Consider the following 17565-nt stretch of genomic DNA (forward strand, 5'->3'; position numbering starts at 1 on the left):
GCCTGTACCAATGCCCTGGTCATGCTGGCCACATTGTTGCTGACACAGGCCAGGTGCCATTGGCCTCCTTGGCCACCTGGACACACCTGGCTCATGTTCATCCACTCTGAAATAGCACCCCCAGGTCCTTTTCTGCTGGGCAGATTCCCAGCCACTCTGCCCCAGCCTGCAGCACTGCAGGGGTTGTTGTGACTTAGGGGCAGGACCCAGTGCTTCATGTTCTTGTACCTCATAAGCTCATGGCATCTTTGGTGTCCTTCTAGGTTCCCCCTGCTTTCAAAAGTGACATGTTTTCTCCTGAGTCCGAGTCAAAGCTCTGTCTGCAGCGAGGCTGGTCATCCTCCTAGCTGGGGCAATGTTTAGGATGTGGGAACAGCCTGTTCCTGCACCTTTAGGGTCTCCTTTACACAGAATGTTCATGCTTCGCACTGCTGTCTGCTGGTCTCAGCCATAATTGCATTCACACAGTCACAGATTTGATAAGAAGACCTTACCTGAAGAAGTGCAGTTTAGCAGCTCTAGTTGGATGCCAAGTGTTTTCCCGGCATGTTTGTCTTTAGGAGATCCAAGTGTCACTCTCCTATATTTGTGACTTCAGGTTTTGCAGCACTTTTCAAGAAACACAGGAGTTGAGGAACCTGCAGCCTGAGTCAGATGAGTGCAGTAATTTGGAGCATGAGCAGCCATCATCCTAAAAACACCAGTAGGATATCTTGGGCTAACAGGCAATTAAAGTTGACCAATGACATAACATATTACATCACCCCATTGTGAGATGCTCCACGCAGAGGGGACATTGCAAAACATTTCCACTCAGATAAAAAGGAGCCACAGGTGGTAGCAGACATCCCCTACTCCCGTAAGAGTGACATGGAGAGTCGCATGGTGGGGGTGACATGGTGGGGGTCAAATGGTATGGGTCACATGGTTGGGAGTTATCTGCATAAAAGGTGGGAGTTGGGAGTCACCTGCTAAATGCATAGAAGGCAGATGTGTGGGAGACAGATGCCAGGAAGCTGGGAAGTCAGGAGCATGGAAGTCATGAGGTGAGGTCTCCTCCTCCTCCCTCTCCTCCCTCTCCTCCTCCCTCTCCCTCCTCTTCCCCCCTTCTCCTCCATACTTCCTATTCATATATTTCAGAAGGAAAAATAATACTATGCCACTCATACATCACCCACAGAGATTATTTTTTTGTAAAACCAACCTAACATCTGATCTTCTTAACTAAGACTGATTATCATGTTTTGGAAAGGCAAAACATTAATTCGAGTGGGAGAGATCCTAGATTGTTCACTTGATTACAAGATGCAGTAGTGAAACAGTGGAGAAGTAAGCTCATTTTCACAAGTGGTACAGTACTTGTGCCAAACTTAAAAGCTAGGGTACAGCAAGATTCTGGCTTCATACTTGCATGCAGTATTTTATCACATAATAACAATTGCTTCTTCATCCACACAGATGTTCCTCCGCTGGCTGTTTCCTGGCCACTGGATAGCAAATAGTCAGAAATACCAGGTCTAGAAAGTTCCACAGTTTTTCCACCCTGATGCGATTTATAGTATATCAAATTCAGATAAGAACCTGCCAAGTCAGACATTAGCCTGTTTACAGCAGACTCGGATAGCAGGGTTCAAAACACACTGAGGAGAGAGCAAATGCCATCCTGAAGGTTTCTTGGGTTACTTGGGTGAATTCCAGTGCTCCAGCTAGATGCTCCTCTAAACCACCGAGTCATCCAGCTAGCTACCAGGATGACATATAATCTTCAGAAAAAATAGTCATTCTACTAGAGAATAACTTTATGTAGATATTTTTGCACATTTTGTGTTAGCTTCTGTATTATTTATTTATGTTTGTATTGACTGGTTGCCAGGAAACTTGGAGAAGATGTGCATGTTATCTCCATGAATCTCATTTAAGGGTCCAAAGTAGATTTATATCCTGTCAATCCCTGATGCAACTGTATTGTATTATATTGTATGTTTGAAAGATTAAATATCTAAAATAGGTTGTAGTTGCTTATTTGTCTTGCTTCCCTGCCTGTAATAATCTTTAATTTGGCTTTAATGCAAATCTCTTTCCATTGCACACATATTTGGATTTTTCTAGGTCACAGGTTGGTTTAGGCTCCAGCTTGAAGGATTTTTGTATCTGTTTCAGACACAAAAAAGTTCTAAAAGCACAAAAGTACTGAAATCAGAAGTTACAGACCTTTGAAAATCTGGGTTGTATTATGCCTCATAAAAAAATTATTCCCTATGTGCTGTAACTTTAGTTCTTTGATTAGTTCCTTGAACATCCTCTTCATTTTTTTATTGTTTTTTTAATGTATATTATTTTTTGCAGCAGGCGCCAGAGTAGTAAGAAATGTATCTGTAACACAGTCACATCTCAAATAGCTAAAGCCAAGCAATTTTGATTAATCTTCTATTTGCCCACAGCAGATCATGCCATGACACACTTTGGGCCACAGGCTGTAGAGACAGTGTGTGTGGGGCTCCCAGGTGTCCAAGCCATCATTCAACTCAGTAGCAAAGATAGCAATTTCTTTCCTTATACCAGTTCAATAAAGTGTCTCAAACTTGCCTAAAAAACTTGGGAAGATCTGTAAAGATTTTTAGTTAACCAACTAATGTAACTAGTGAAAAAAGGCAACACGGCAAAGTTCTAGATGCATAGGTTTCCTGAGATTTTTAGAGACAGCAAGCTGAGTGTGAATCATTTGTTCTGAGTTTAACATAATGGTTTTAATCTGTGCAAAAGTACAGTGGGACTGGCATCTCGGAAGCTGAGGGGCAGACACATCAGCAAAGCAAGAAACAATAAGGTCATTTGTAATTCCCAGAGGGAGGGAGAGACATGAACATGCCTTTTCTTTATTTCTACATCCATAAGGATGTGAATAGTACTATTTACAGATATATATTACACTTAAGTGGTGATAATCAGCCACATGAGCCTATGCTATATCTTGAACACTCAGGAAATGTTCTGATTACCAATGCCTCATTTAAGAGCTGTGCCAAATGTGGAGAAATCATACTGTCCAAAAGGCATCTGCTCTTTTCCATAAACTCATTCAAGCCTGGGGAAGTTCACAAATATAGATTTAAAATGTTTCAACCATTCATATTAGGACTAGCAGTACTACAGAAACACTTTTCTAAAGATGTGAATTTGAGGGACAAAATGTTTCAGATGATAACAATATGTATAGCACTTAATTTTGAGTCCTGTTGAATGCCAAAATCCTGTTTAAATCTATTAACATTCAACTACTTATGGCAAATGAAAATATCATGGCATCTTTGGTGTCCTTCAGGAGCATTACAAGGTGTTCTGCATTTCTGCAGACAGACCTGTGGAAGCTACTGAGACTCAGGCAGTATATTCCTGTTGTGCCCATTTTGTGGACCATTTAAGAACTCAGTTATCTCACATTCTTCATTCCCATATAGAAGTTAATATAATCTCCTCTCCTAATAATCTACTTTTTTTCTTTTTGCTACATTCATGTTAGTCATTGTGTCTGACAGAAGCTGAGCTCTAATTCAGAGTAGTTCCTTTTTCCAGCATCTATGTGCATGCAAACATGTGCATCTGCTCACACGTGCTCTGTCTATTTTTAAATGCAAACTCTTGAGTGCTCTGGAGTAAAAAGTTGTGAGAATAAAGAGAGGACAACTTGATCACCTCTCTGCCCTTTTTATACTGCCGGTGTTTGAGGGAGTGGGCGGAGCCCCGGCTGCTCTGCCCTGGAGGGAGCCAAGCTGAGGAGTTAAAGAAGAATTTCACAACTTCACCCAGAGCCCCTAAGACAAAGACAAACCTCCTAGCCACGGCGACCTGTCCTGAGACCCACAAGCCCCCTCGGGATTTTAGGTAGATCTGTTACAATTGATTGGTTCTGTACCCTTTTCCTCCCACCCTGGTGTCCCATAAAAACCCCTGGGTTTCCTCTGGTTGGCAGAGGTTCCTCGTCCCTGGATCCCTTTCGCTGGTACCCTCTCAATAAAGTACCACCTGCGGAAATTCCACATGAGACCTCTCTCTCTCTCACCACGGCCGGCTAAAAGAGGGGCTAACTCACAAGGGCATGAGCTGAGAGCACTGAGCTGAAATCACTGAAAGCTGAAATCACTGAGCTGAAAAATCACTGCTCTGCCCGATGCTGAGAAGCCCCTCTGCCAGCTGAGGGGCGCCCTGACCCCCCAAGGAGCTGTTTCTAGCGAGACATCCTTTGGGGTGGCTGTGGCTCTCTGGGTCCCAAGCGGCGGACCCCATCCACCAGCTGGAATAGGTGTTTATTTTTGTCATATTAGTCTTGATGTGATATTCAGCTGACGTGACTGTGTTTTCAATCAACAATCTTAAATGTAGTGAAATGTGATCTGAAACCTCAAGAATGTAAATAATAATTTTTTGTTCCATGAAAGCTAATTTTTTGATATGGTTTTTCGCAACTGAATTACCTAGAAATAGTTCTGATGTATTTTGCTTCAACAATAGTGTGAAGTGGAAGAAGAGTGCTTTTAGCAGAGCAAATAAATTTGGTTTAAAATAGCTCAGTATGGGGAGGCATATCTTAATTTAGCCAAATGTCAGGGGGGCTCAAACACTTCACAAATGTTTTGGTTTTTTTTTTTTCTTTTTTTTTGTTTTTGTTTTTGTTTTTGTTTTTGTTTTATTTTTTGGTGGGAGGTGTTTGTTTTGGTTTGGTTTTTTGTTGTTGGTTGGTTTGGTTTGGTTTGTTGTTGTTATTGTCGGTTTGGTTGTTGGTTTTCTTTTTTTTTTCAGGTTTTTCCTAATTCTGGCTGCTGCCCAGTCTAAATTTACATGCAATTTTATTTAAGAAGCAAAGAATATAATCTGTCAAATTTTGTTTATAATCTGTAGGCAATTGATTTCCTAGCTTCCTGAAAATTATGAAGGCAAGCTCAGGGATCCTCATTCCCTGACGGCAGCAGCACAGTTCCAGTGCAGGCTGGCAGGGAGGCTGGTGCAGAAATTGGAGCCTGGGAGTGTGTCACGTATGTCCCCTCACACCGTGCCAGCGGGGCCGTGCTGCCTCCTGCCTTCTCCCTTTCTCTGCAGCCACAGCCAACGTGAACCTTATCTCCCTTCAGATGAGTTACTTGGTATTTTTAGCAAAATATGTGAGCAGAAAACGATGCTGTTGGAAATTCTGTAAGAGGAAAACAAAAGTGGAAATCAGAGTACACATTTCCTTCCCAGCAGCAGGCAGTGCTGTGAAGTGAGTGGTCTCTCACTTTGTGACCATTTGACTAGGAGTATACCTGTGGGCTGTGGGAGCAGTAAGTGTGGTAAATTCCATAAGTGCAGACAGGGAGATCCTCCAGAATTCCTCCAGCATGTGGATGATCTTCTGCCTTTCATTACAATACTTAACAAAGAAATATTTTTAACCCAGTAACTGCATTTGTCTGAGCACCTCTTGGTGATTAGACTTAATATGGTCTGGCATCAGGCATGAATGCTTTGATAAATAATTAGCAAAGAATCTAAGTATTGTAGGCAGAAACCAGAATTATAAATCAAGTCTGTGGTGAATTCTGGATTACCAAACTGCAGGAAGATTTTTTTTTCCCATTTTCTGCAGGTAAAGTCAAGAGTGCCAAAGAAATGGCAGGCATTCTGTCTGCTACACTGTGTCAAAAAAGCTCCTAGGTCACTTTGTGCCATTTTGAAGAGCAGCAAGCAAAGAATCAAATGAGTAGAAATAAGTATCCCATGGAAATTTCAATCTTTTGATACCAAATTCCAGCTGTAGGACATACTGGCCTGTGTTGAGCTTCATTTTTACTTATCCCTTTGCTTTGATGAAAGGTATCAGAAAATCCAGAGCTGGTATTTCCACAACTCAGAATGTATGCTCCGGGCTTTCGCCCAGGATTTTCTGTCACCACTGCACATTAGCATGAGGTTATATGACGTATATCATTCGACATATATCATTTGACATATATCACTTGAAAAGTGGTTAAGGATAGTCAGCATAGCGAATAGTCTTGTAAAATGCAGCGTCAAGTGCCAGACTAATATTTTTACACATGTATATAAAAGCATATTTCACATAGTTGTCAACTAGAGAGGATCTTTGTCAAGTTTCTTGAGTTTTTTGATCTTTGAGCCATCACATTGAGCCTTTCCAAGTGGCATACCTACCCTGTATAGTTCTTTCAGGAGTAATTGTGCTATTTACACATTCTTGGAGTTGGAGAGCCGAATTCTGTATCAACTTTGTTTCCTTGGCTGCCTCAGTGGGATGGAAGCCTTATGGGTATTTCTCTTCAGAATGTGTGAGCAGCATAACAATTAGTACTGGCTAGAAAACAAGCACTCAGTTTCACGAAAGCTGGTGGGATTACTGCATGTGCTTTTCATCTGGACTAAATTAAACCTTGAGAAATGCTTTGCACGAGAAAAGTACAGCAGCCTCATCAGAAATCATGGTAAGATCCTTCACTGATAGGATCTAGCTTTGGTACAGCTCTCACGTACTTGCAAACTCGACTATCACAGCTGTTTAAATTTTTTATAAATTAAATATGTCTTGAGTAAATATATTTCTTCTATCCCAATGCAGGTAGAAAGAATGAATCATTAAACATGGGTCTCCCACTCTGCAGAGCAGTGCTTTAAACAGTACACTTTGGAACGTGTTTTTCTAGTTTGCCTAGGACATCATTTTCTGATGTGTCTCAATAGAAAGGCATTAAAAAAGTGGTGAAGGTGATACAAAAGAAGGAAGCAGCCTGTTTCCCCAAATAGTTCTGGAGCTACTCCATCTCCCTCCCCACCAGAGCAGGCATGTTTGTTGCCTTGTTCCTTGATGTCTTGGCATGTTGCCTTGTTCCTTGACAAAATCTATGTGCAAACCCCAGGTATGCCTTTGCTTTGTTACAAACCCACCACTTTGGATAAATTAAAAAAAAAAACTGGGAATTTCAAAATACAAGAAGCAGCACTGGTGGCAGCAGGAAATTCTTTGGGAACAGCAAAGCTCAGGATGCACCTGTAGAAGCACCAGGCTGTCCAAGAGAAGGGGAAGGAGCAGATGGAACGACACTGAAGAGAGCCAGCAGGGGAAACAAGCACAGAAATGGGAGGAAGATACTTGGTCCAAAGAGGGAGAATCTTTTGGGATCTTTGTTTACAATAAACAAGGAAAAAAAATCAGCAATTGGTGTCTGTTTCCCTGTCTCACAAGAACAGCACTGTCAGTGCTGTCAGGGCTCCAGCTGGCCACAAGTGAGCTCACACAGCCAAAACGAGGAGAGGCCAGGGCTGCTCAGACAGACAAGGAAAAGGAACCAGGCTGTGCCTGTCTGCGTGGAGAATGATCAAGGAGTAGTTGTTTCCAAACAACCCTGCCCTGGACATGAGCTTTAAATGCACATCCAGTCATATTGTATTATTTTGTAAGGCAGTCAAAGCTGGATCAAAGTCAAATAGGAGCTGAAGGACAGATGTGGCCACTTCTGAGACTGCTTGGGGTATGTCTCTGTTCTTGTCAATGCATCTCACCAGTTGCTTGATTCTGCTGAAAAAATAGGACTGTTCATACATCACATCCTAGAAAGAAACAATTTAAATCTGTCATTCCAGTGCCATTTCAGCAGGGCATAAACTAATGGAAAAAACAGGCAATTAAATCAGGAATCTTAAACTCTTTTATTGGCCTTGAAAAGTTCTTCTCTCTTATGCTGTCTCCATAGCCTAGTGTGAAACAATGTCATATAAAAATTTTGAGGTAGTTTTCTGTGGGATGTCTGGTAGGAGTTTCCTGACCAGAAAGATTTTTAGAGAAATTAACATATATATATATATATAAATATAAATATATAAATATAAATATATATATATATATAAATAAAATTTAAAAAAAGCTTTTCAAAACATCCCTGAAGTATTAATTGAACAAGAACTTCACAGGAAAACAGAGAAATGGGAATAACCATCCATACAAAGATAAACATAACTTAGTAAGCAATCAGAAAGATTTTTTAAGTTAATTTACTGATCAGGAAAATTTAGCACTTACTGATAAAAGATTTTTCCTCAATGCTATAATACAGTGTATGAAGAGAGGAAAAGATCATTTGCTTCCTTTCTTCTCCCAGTTGTGATCTCCCATGTGAAAGTAAGGACATTTGGAAGGACACAAATAAGGTGAGATGGAGATTGTAATCTGGGACTCAAGGACTCGGTGTCCATAACTTCTGCTTTACTAAATCCCTAATGGAAATAATTTGGGGGAAAAACCCCCTAATTTATCCTGACACAACCATGCTGCAACTCTTTATCCCAGCTTCCCTTAATCTCATTGATTTCTTAAAAAAATATTGATCTAAGAGGAAGAATTTCTTTAAAATCTTTATGAAATCATGAGGTGGGTGTCAGAATCTTGTAAAAGTCTGAACACCTCCATGAGACACTTCTGTATGCTATGGCAACAAATCTTCAAAAAGAATATCAGAAAGATATCCAGAAAGGATATTGTTTTCTACTATCTGTTGAGCATTGTCAAGAAGATGAAACTATATTCTAGGAATGCACAGTGAAAAGACAAAGGACAACGGTCAAACAGTGAAGCATGGGAAATTCTGATTAAACATTTAAAAAATCACCATGAGAGTGGGTTCCCAAAGGGGTTTTTGACTCTTCATCCATAGAGGTAGAAGAAAAAACTGAAGAACATCCTGGGTAACCAAATCTAACTGATACTTACCCATGATTTGAATAATTGCTGGGGCCAGATAACCTGCAGACATTTTTACATCATTTAGTGATATTTTAAGATTTCCAAAAATTGCCATGACTAAGTGTCTTCTTTCTGGAAGGGCCTGTCATACATTATTGTCTTCTTTTTCATTTCATGACACTAATGCCTAACTGGAAAAACAGCTTTATTTTTTATAACATCCATATCCATCCATAGAATTTTAGCAGTCATAATGGATGCATTTATTTTAAAACCTGATGCTCAACATGTTATATCAAGAGCACTTAAAATTCTAATTTAGGCAGCACAAATAGTATTCCACAGCCTGTTGCATTCACAGACAACCTTAGGCTACCTGGAGGTTACTCTTATTATATGTAATTGACTTCAGCTCTTTTCTTCAAAGAAACATTAGCTGGTTTTCCATCTGTCTTCAATTCCCTAAATCCCAGTATCTTTGGGGACCTGTCTGATAAAGTTCTTTAGTTCCACTAGCTGGTCATTAGAAAGCATTCTGCAAATCATTATCACAAAATGGTAGCTTCAGAGAATCATAGGCTGAGGCAGCCCTCAAAGAAAAGAGTAGCTTTGCAGTGGTGTAAGCCAGCTCGTCTTTGTGACTCTCACATATTTCTCATCTGGGACTTGTGTTCAATAAGCATGCTTAAATGGTCCATAATTCAATCTTTACTGTGGGGAGTTATTTTCTGCCCCAATCTCCTATGTGAGTGTTGTAGACACAAAGACCCTATAAGACATAAGAACAGACCTTGCCAGTGAAGAGAATGTTAAGTTTTTGGGTCACCTCTGCATTATCAGTGTTCTTTGTTATGAACATTATCAGTTCATCTTTTCTCTTGGTGTTTGTTCAGCAGTTTCTGTGTGTCTGTGGAAGGCATCCCTGGTGCCCTTCCACACCTCACCAATTTCAACTTTGATTTAGGTTTGGCTTTCCTAATTTCTCCCCTGCTTGTCTGTCACATACACAGAGCCAGCTAGGACTCCCCTGGTCCCATAACTGCAGACTTTAGAGACATCCAGGTGTTGCTACATCCAGAATGGACCCTTAGAGACACATTCATCCCCTTGCTCCCAAGTTATATCACCTGCTCACCAGCTTACACAGTCACTCCCACACCCACACTCACTGCAGCCACCAGCACCAGGGACATGGACCCACTGCTGTACTCACACCCCCTACACACCCGGGCACACTGACTGGAAAACCATCACTCGGAAAAGCAGGGAAGGAGCTGGAGAAGCCAGGACAGACTGGCTCAATCAGAGCACAGCCAAGCAAACTGACCAGCCAACTATTCATATGCAGTTGCACTTTTAAGTCCCTTACCTGTCTATTTTACCACTCTTGTTCCTCACAATCTACATAAACCCCTCTATTTCCACCATGGCTGCCTCTCCTAAACATCTAAGTCTTCTGTGATCATGAACTGCTTTCCTCCTGCATTGCACAATATATCCCAGGAAAAATATTACTTGGTTTCCCCACCCTGCCATTGTCTCTCCATACTCCCTTGTGGGGATGCAGATAAGCTTTGCCACATAATTTAACAGTCTGGGAAATGCTTCTGCATTCCTCCCAGATAGTCCATCCCTGCTTCTGCTCTCCCATTATTCTTTCTTCCAACATTTGAGCTTGGTCAGGAATTCCTGATTTGGCCAAGCTGGACTCCTGACACAGCTTTGACTTCCTGCCCTTTGGAATAGGCTACTCTCGTGCTTTGATACTGTCCTTGAATCAATTTGTTCTCTTGGTCTCCTTTGATGTTCAGTAGCTCCTGAACATTGCATCCTGAGTCACACCCCCCAGGTCTCTGGAGAAACCAGTCATTCAGTCACAAAGTTTTCCGTCACACCAAACTTAGTGCATTACAGTTCTGTATCTGTTCTCCTTCATAAAGCCATTTTTCAACATTCCCAAAACAGTAATTTTGACCAATAGTCTGATCTGATCTTAGAATTTTCCATCCTGCTGATTAACATCTAGAAACAGGTCACTGACTCCATGAGTTTGGAGAAAACTACTACTAGATCGATTCATCCCCCTTCTCTATTGTACCAGGTCACTGAAAGACAACCCAGCCACTGCTGGTGCCCAGCACCACAGCACTGAACTGATCTGCCCTGAGAGGTTGATTTTGCACATACAAACTTGCAGAGGTGGGGCAGAGGCAGAGAGCTGCATAAGACGGCAAAAAAGCTGCAGAGATGGAGGGGAGATCTTCATGGGCAGCCCAAGCAGGTCCACTGGGCACTGTGTAAGCTTCTTCCCATTTGCAGATCTGGCAGGTGATTGAAGATGGACCAGACCATCCAGTGACTCACACAAGGATAAAATAGCTTTGTGCTGGTGGCCTTATGTCATCCCCCACCCTGCCTTTCAGCAGTGTACAAGTATCATATTTGAGAAAGAGGAGGGAAAAGGAATGGGGGAAGGAGACTGGTGTGAGCCTGTGCAAATACAGGAGGGTTTTGTCTTGAATCAAGAGTTCTCATTTTAGGTGTTGCTTTGTCATGTGCTCTTGTACTGCTTCTTTCTGGTTCTGCAATTCAAAATCAGTGCAGCAGCCTTGGGGTGCAGTCCAAGCTCTTTAAGCTCTTTATGCATGTACTTTTCCACATTAGTTACACAGAAAGCAGAAGCACTATCATATTTGTTAGATATTGTTTGTATTGTTACTTCTTTCTTTCCTTATACCCTCAACTTCCTGCTCAAGTTTCGAGAAGCAACTACATCTTGTATAACGAGGCGTGCGTGCAGGGTAGTAAAAAGGTCACCAACAAAAGCCACAAGGCACAGTGGTGACATTTGGTCCTCCCACACTCTCCTTGTGTGAGAAGGCATAGGAAAAACCAGTCAGTTCCAGTCAAGAGAGCAGAATGGATTGTTGAGAGGACACTGGCCTTGTGCTCATCAGCATGGGCTGATCCAGCACTCTCGTTTCCCCACCCAAGCCCTCCTCAGTGCATGAAGCAAAACAAATCAACTTCCACATTGCTTACGAGTGATACAGGCTTATGAAACAGCTTCTTTATGCAGCAAGGCACTGAGAGAAAAGCAGGCAATGTTCTTTCACAGAATTGAACAAATGTTCAATTTGTAGCACAGTACTTTCTGTCAGTGCTGTTTGCAGCCTTCCAAGTGGGAAGAGAATTTCCCTTGAGCCTGGTTTACAAAAGAAAGGAGGCCTCTGCAGTCACTTGGTTTGCTTCTCTGTTCCTCTCTCCATCAGCCTTTCCCCTCCCAAATTCTTGTGAAATAATTAGCCAATTTCAACCAGAATCTTATATACTGGGCTGCAGAAGCCTTGTTATTGTTATTTCTGTGAATGGAAGCCAGACTATCCTGTTCTGAACAGATTAACCCTCCCTGATACCTGATACTTAGAGTTGAACATATAATGAAGCATTTTGTCATCAGAAATAATATTAAAGAATTTACAGGAGAAGCAGGTGTAATTAGAGTAGAAATCTGTGTGCAGTAACATAAAGTGATCAATAAAGACAATACAACAATACTGAAGAAGAAAACTATGCAACATCAACCAGGTGAATAAAAAAGATTTAGAGTTGGGAAGGGAATGCTGATGCTCAGAAAGATCAACTCCAGGAAGCTGATCTGGTAAAACAGGACTATATATAACATGTCCTGTATTCCAGCAGCAGATGTGCTTTGCAGAAGGCACAAATAGGGTATTTTTCATGTGCTTATATGGCCACCAGTGCAGGTTCAGAGATAAGGCACCATTGTCTCTCTGCCAGTCTTTGCAGTCTTTGCCTGCCTATAGCTCTAGGTTAGGTGCAGTGGGGCTGTCACCAGGAAATTAGAGAGCAACTTACAGGTTGAATAATTCCGCATGCTGCAGGTCATGCACTGGGCCCACAGCACAGCTGTCCAGGAAAATTCATGTTTTAACAGTGTCTGAAGAGGAGGTGAAACAAAGAAGAGCTGAACTGGATGCCCAGGCACTGAATTACAAAGGTTTGTTTTGCAGGAGCCGGTGTGTGTGATGAATAGCACATACTTCTTCACAGCTGTCACTTTGTGCTAGCTGGTTTCCTTGTCCCAGCCCTTTTACCACTTTGTTTTCAGTGTTCATCTCAAACATTGTCTAAATGTTATGACAGCATTTGCCCTGTGAAATTCGGAAGCTGTGAGAAGACTACAGTCACTGCTATTCCAACAGAATCCAGGAAAGATATAATTTCTTTAATTATCATAACAGCTTCTCTCTTTTCAGATCAAATTCTCTCATTTGTAAGTTCTGCTGAGAAGTGACATCCAAAACTTACAGGTGTCCACAGTAGTGGGAGAATTTGGTGGTGCTGCAGATACTGTGATTTTTTTGGAAAGATTCAGTCACACTTGCTGCACACCACCTTTTATCAGCAATTTCTACCATGAAGGATTCTTTCTGTCCTTCAGCCATGCTTTGAGTGCCAAAACTATCTCCATTTGACAGTAAAAAAAGATAATCAAAAGTTTGAGTGATCAGGCCTTGGGAATAGCTGGAGGATGGTCTTTTAGCCCTAGTTGCCTCAAAAATAGCATCCACAGAACTCTCAGGTAGCAGTGGGAACTTGCTGCTTTTGCCTTACAGTATTCCTGTACTGCTGGATAAATTGTACTTAGTACAGAACCATTTTTATCAAGTTCCCTGCTGCAATACATGGTGTCAAGGTAAAGGCTGGCAATTAGATTCCTGAAGTATTTCTGTCTTCTGATCTTTTACGCATACTTTCTAATCATCTCACCTGAAGATTTAGTTTAAAGGCTTTCAAAATATGCTCACACCATTAAAAGATTCTTTTAGATTTGATATCCTGGAAATTCACAAGGTTCAGAGCACTCCAGAAGTTGGCTATCAGTTGATAGATACAGTGCTTTCAAAAACTGTGATTTTCCTTATAGAATGGAAAATAAGCACTAGAAAACAGTTCAAGAGATTAGAGATCCACGATCTCTTAACTGCAACCATGGGGGAAATCCTAAGTTGGATTTCAGTGGGTTTCTGTTTACAGAACTGAATTCCTGTGGAATAAAGGTCTTTCAGCTTAAGGATCATTGCTTTGGGAAAAATGTTTAGGGAGAAGTGAAATCCAGCTAACTCCACAGACCTAAGGGAATACAAGGCCCTTGCTGTTCTTTTCAACCTCTCTTCAGCCCTCCTCATTCACTTTATATTCTGTTCTTCCCTGCCATCTCATTCAGCGAACATTGTTTCATCTTTTCTTTGCTGAGGTACTTCTATTATTCTAATCATGACTCTTGTGGAAATGCTCAGGGCCAGAAAGTTTGCACAAGTGATTTCATGCTTGCATTCATGCGGGAAAGAATCTCCAACCTTCTGAAATACTGGGAGTACAAGCTTTTACTGTTTTTTAGCGCTGCCTGCTCAACTATGCTTGTCCTATTATCACCCTGGCTAGGCGGCCAGGGCTTGCTGAAAAGAGGCTTGACATTTACTTGTCTTTGACACTCCTTGCTGTATTACAAAATCAGCAGCAAGGACACCTTCCAGAGCCTCTGAGTCTGCACTCACATTATTACCTATTCATTCTTGGTGAATCATTGTCATATTAGAAGAGAATAAAAAGTTTACACAAATAAAGCTACTGAAAAATAGCATTTTTAAAGTTTCAAACCTTTAAATTAACTATTCCAATTGTTCCACTCTTGAAGTGACTCTTACACTCACTGAAGCTATGTATCTTCAATACCCGAGCAAGCAGAGATTGCAGTGTTACTGCATAAACTGCTTAGGATAACTAGCTGCTTTTCCTGACATGATATTTTCTTAGTTAATGAAACTAAAATCTACCAAAGTAGAAAACAGCAGGCAAAACAAAACAAAACAAAACAATGAAATTCAACAACTTTCTGTATGTGTATATAGTAAAATAGTTCACAGTTCTAGCTGTGAATACCTTGCATTCACATTTACAGGATGGTGAAAATAAAGAACAATCAATGGAGCCTATCAAGGAAGACCCACATACTTACTGAAAGGATATGGGGAAGAACTTACTTTATGAGTAATTCTCACTGAACTGTCTCCTACAGATCTTCCTGCACTTTGTGCACTATCGGCAATGGGGCACAAACAGTGGCATAGAAAGAACAACCATGGTCCTCTCTTAGGAAGAGATGATATTGTTTTATAACTGCCTGCCACGTCAGGTCTGGCAGCCTGGATATCTCACTTTAAAACTGAGGGTTTCAGTTCTGTAAGGTTCACATGATTTCTGGGGAAATGGAATTGGAAAAATTCATATTATGTGCTTGGCATATCACTTTAGCATACCACTTTGACCAAAGACTTGCACTTTGGGCAGAGCAACTAATTTCTCAGGTCTTTCAGAACTGCTCAGGCCTGGCTGAGATGTGTCACAAGTGCCCTTCATCCCTTCAATTTGTTAAAGACCAGATGCTTGGTAAGCAATTATTAAATATCTATGAAAAATTTATAGTCAACATTCCTGGAATTGTATAGCTTCTTTTGTTCAGATTTTGAGGTTTGAGTCTTATTCAGTGTTGACTTTCTGACTAGGATGTAGAATTGTCCTCTTTGGAGAGTACAGTAAGGAACTAACATCCTCTTGCAGCACCCTTAATGCTTCCTTAGATGATTTCACGCAGCCTCACACACCTGTAATTCTCACACTTGTCTTAGAAATCCCTGTGACACCGCATCCAAGCCTACGGGCAAGGGAGAGAAAGTAAAATAACCATTGTGTGTTGATAAACTATGTTTTTATGACTACTGTGAAGTTGATTCTGCGAAGTTGCCTTCCTGCCTTAGGTTAAGTCAGATTCAACACCTGTCTGTACAAAACAATTAATTTAGAGCAAATAGACTGAGGTGGTTGAATTCATCTTTTACTGACACATAACATGGAGCATGTCACTGCAATTATTTGAACGACTCCAGGAGCTTTGAGTTATTTCCTGGGGTTCAGTTGTTTGCGTACCGCCAATAACTTCCCGAAATTTACACTCGGGGAGGTCACGGCAAAGTAGCGCACAGAGGGCAAACAGCATCCAGGCTCTCACTTCCACGCCCGAGCCCCGAAATCCCTCGTTTGGCTTCAAACCCGGCGGAACCGGACGGAGCGGGGCGGGAGCGCGGGGAAGCGGCCCGCGGTCCGGACCCTGCCTCCGAGCCCCGCTGGCCGCCGCCGGGACCGTGCTCCTGGGTCAGCCCGGGATCCCGGGACAGCCCAGAGCTCCCGGACAGCCGGGATCCCGGGACAGCCCAGCTCCCGGGACAGCCCAGGGATCCTGGGACAGCCCAGAGCTCCGGGACAGCCCAGAGCTGGGACAGCCCAGAGATCCCGGGACAGCCCAGAGCTCCCCGGACAGCCCAGAGATCCGGACAGCCCAGCGCTCCCGGACAGCCCAGAGCTCCCGGACAGCCCAGGGACGGACAGCCCAGAGATCCCGGGACAGCCCAGAGCTCCCCGGACAGCCCAGAGATCCTGGGACAGCCAGGCTCCCCGGACAGCCCAGAGCTCCGGGACAGCCCAGGATCCCGGGACAGCCCAGAGATCCTGGACAGCCCAGAGCTCCCCGGACAGCCCAGAGATCCTGGGACAGCCCAGGGATCCCGGGACAGCCAAGGGATCCCGGGACAGCCCAGAGCTCCCGGGACAGCCCAGAGATCCTGGGACAGCCCAGAGCGCCCCGGACAGCCCAGAGCTCCCGGACAGCCCAGAGCTCCGGACAGCCCAGCTCCCGGACAGCCCAGCGGTCCCCGGACAGCCCAGAGCTCCCCGGACAGCCCAGAGCTCCCGGACAGCCCAGTTCTCCCGGACAGCCCAGGGATCCGGGACAGCCCAGAGATCCTGGGACAGCCCAGAGCTCCCGGACAGCCCAGCTCCGGACAGCCCAGTTCTCCCCGGACAGCCAGAGCTCCGGACAGCCCGGTCTCCCGGACAGCCCAGCGCTCCCCGGACAGCCCAGTTCTCCCCGGACAGCCCAGTTCTCCCCGGACAGCCCGGTTCTCCCCGGACAGCCCAGTTCTCCCGGGACAGCCCAGTTCTCCCCGGACAGCCCCCGCTCTGCCGTCGGCCGCTGACCCGGCCCGGGAGGGGTCAGCCCGGCCTCCCGGGCCCCGCGGGGTGGCGCGGGGTGACCGCAGTGGCCGCAGTGTCCCGCGGCGGACAGCTGCGGCCGCCGCTCGGCGCGATGCCGCTGCAGCAGGCTCTGCCCGCATGCGGCAGCGCACGGTCCTGGCTGGTGGGGGATCGCGGGTTCCTGCTGGCCGCCCTCGTCCCTCGCCGTCGTGCTGCGCTCTCTCCTGACCCACGGGAGGCACGAGGCCGGTCCCCAAAATGCTGAAGTGGAAAGGACAGGGGGCCACTAAGAACTGCAAGAAGTCATCCTGGGAAGATGCTACAACTACATCCACGGCGCAGCACCCGGAGCTGGGGTGAGTAGAGGTCTGGGTCATGCCTCAGGTGACAGAACTGTCTCTGGCCTCGCCCCTGGCCGTGACCGCTGCGTTTGCAGTGGCAGGGAGAAAGAGCGGGCGGTAAGAAACCCTTGTTTTGTACAAAAATGTACAAGACCAGAAATTTGGGTGCCCCACTGGCGGCTTTTTAGGAAACTACCTGCAGAGGCAATAAAGTAACACTAATCCCGAGTCAAAGCAGAATCATAATGGATTTTGCAACTTCCCTAACGCCAACTGAAACAAAGCTGAATTGTAACAGGTTTGAGTACATGGAAGTTGAAGCAATTTGCGGTAAATCTGATCGGACAAAATCCTGTAATGTGACACTGCAGTCCTGTAACCGGA

General features: G+C 43.8%; 1 protein-coding gene across 1 annotated transcript; it reads left to right on the forward strand.

Annotated features, from left to right (window-relative positions):
* Positions 1 to 15192: 15192 nt before the first annotated feature.
* LOC136360816 (basic salivary proline-rich protein 4-like) lies at positions 15193 to 17068 on the forward strand. The gene is made up of 2 exons (XM_066318437.1): positions 15193 to 15199; positions 15771 to 17068. The coding sequence occupies exons 1-2, from the start codon at positions 15193 to 15195 to the stop codon at positions 17066 to 17068; spliced, it is 1305 nt and encodes a 434-aa protein (XP_066174534.1).
* Positions 17069 to 17565: the final 497 nt, after the last annotated feature.

The sequence above is a fragment of the Sylvia atricapilla genome, chromosome 4, assembly GCF_009819655.1.
Source record: "Sylvia atricapilla isolate bSylAtr1 chromosome 4, bSylAtr1.pri, whole genome shotgun sequence".
NCBI lineage: Eukaryota > Metazoa > Chordata > Aves > Passeriformes > Sylviidae > Sylvia > Sylvia atricapilla.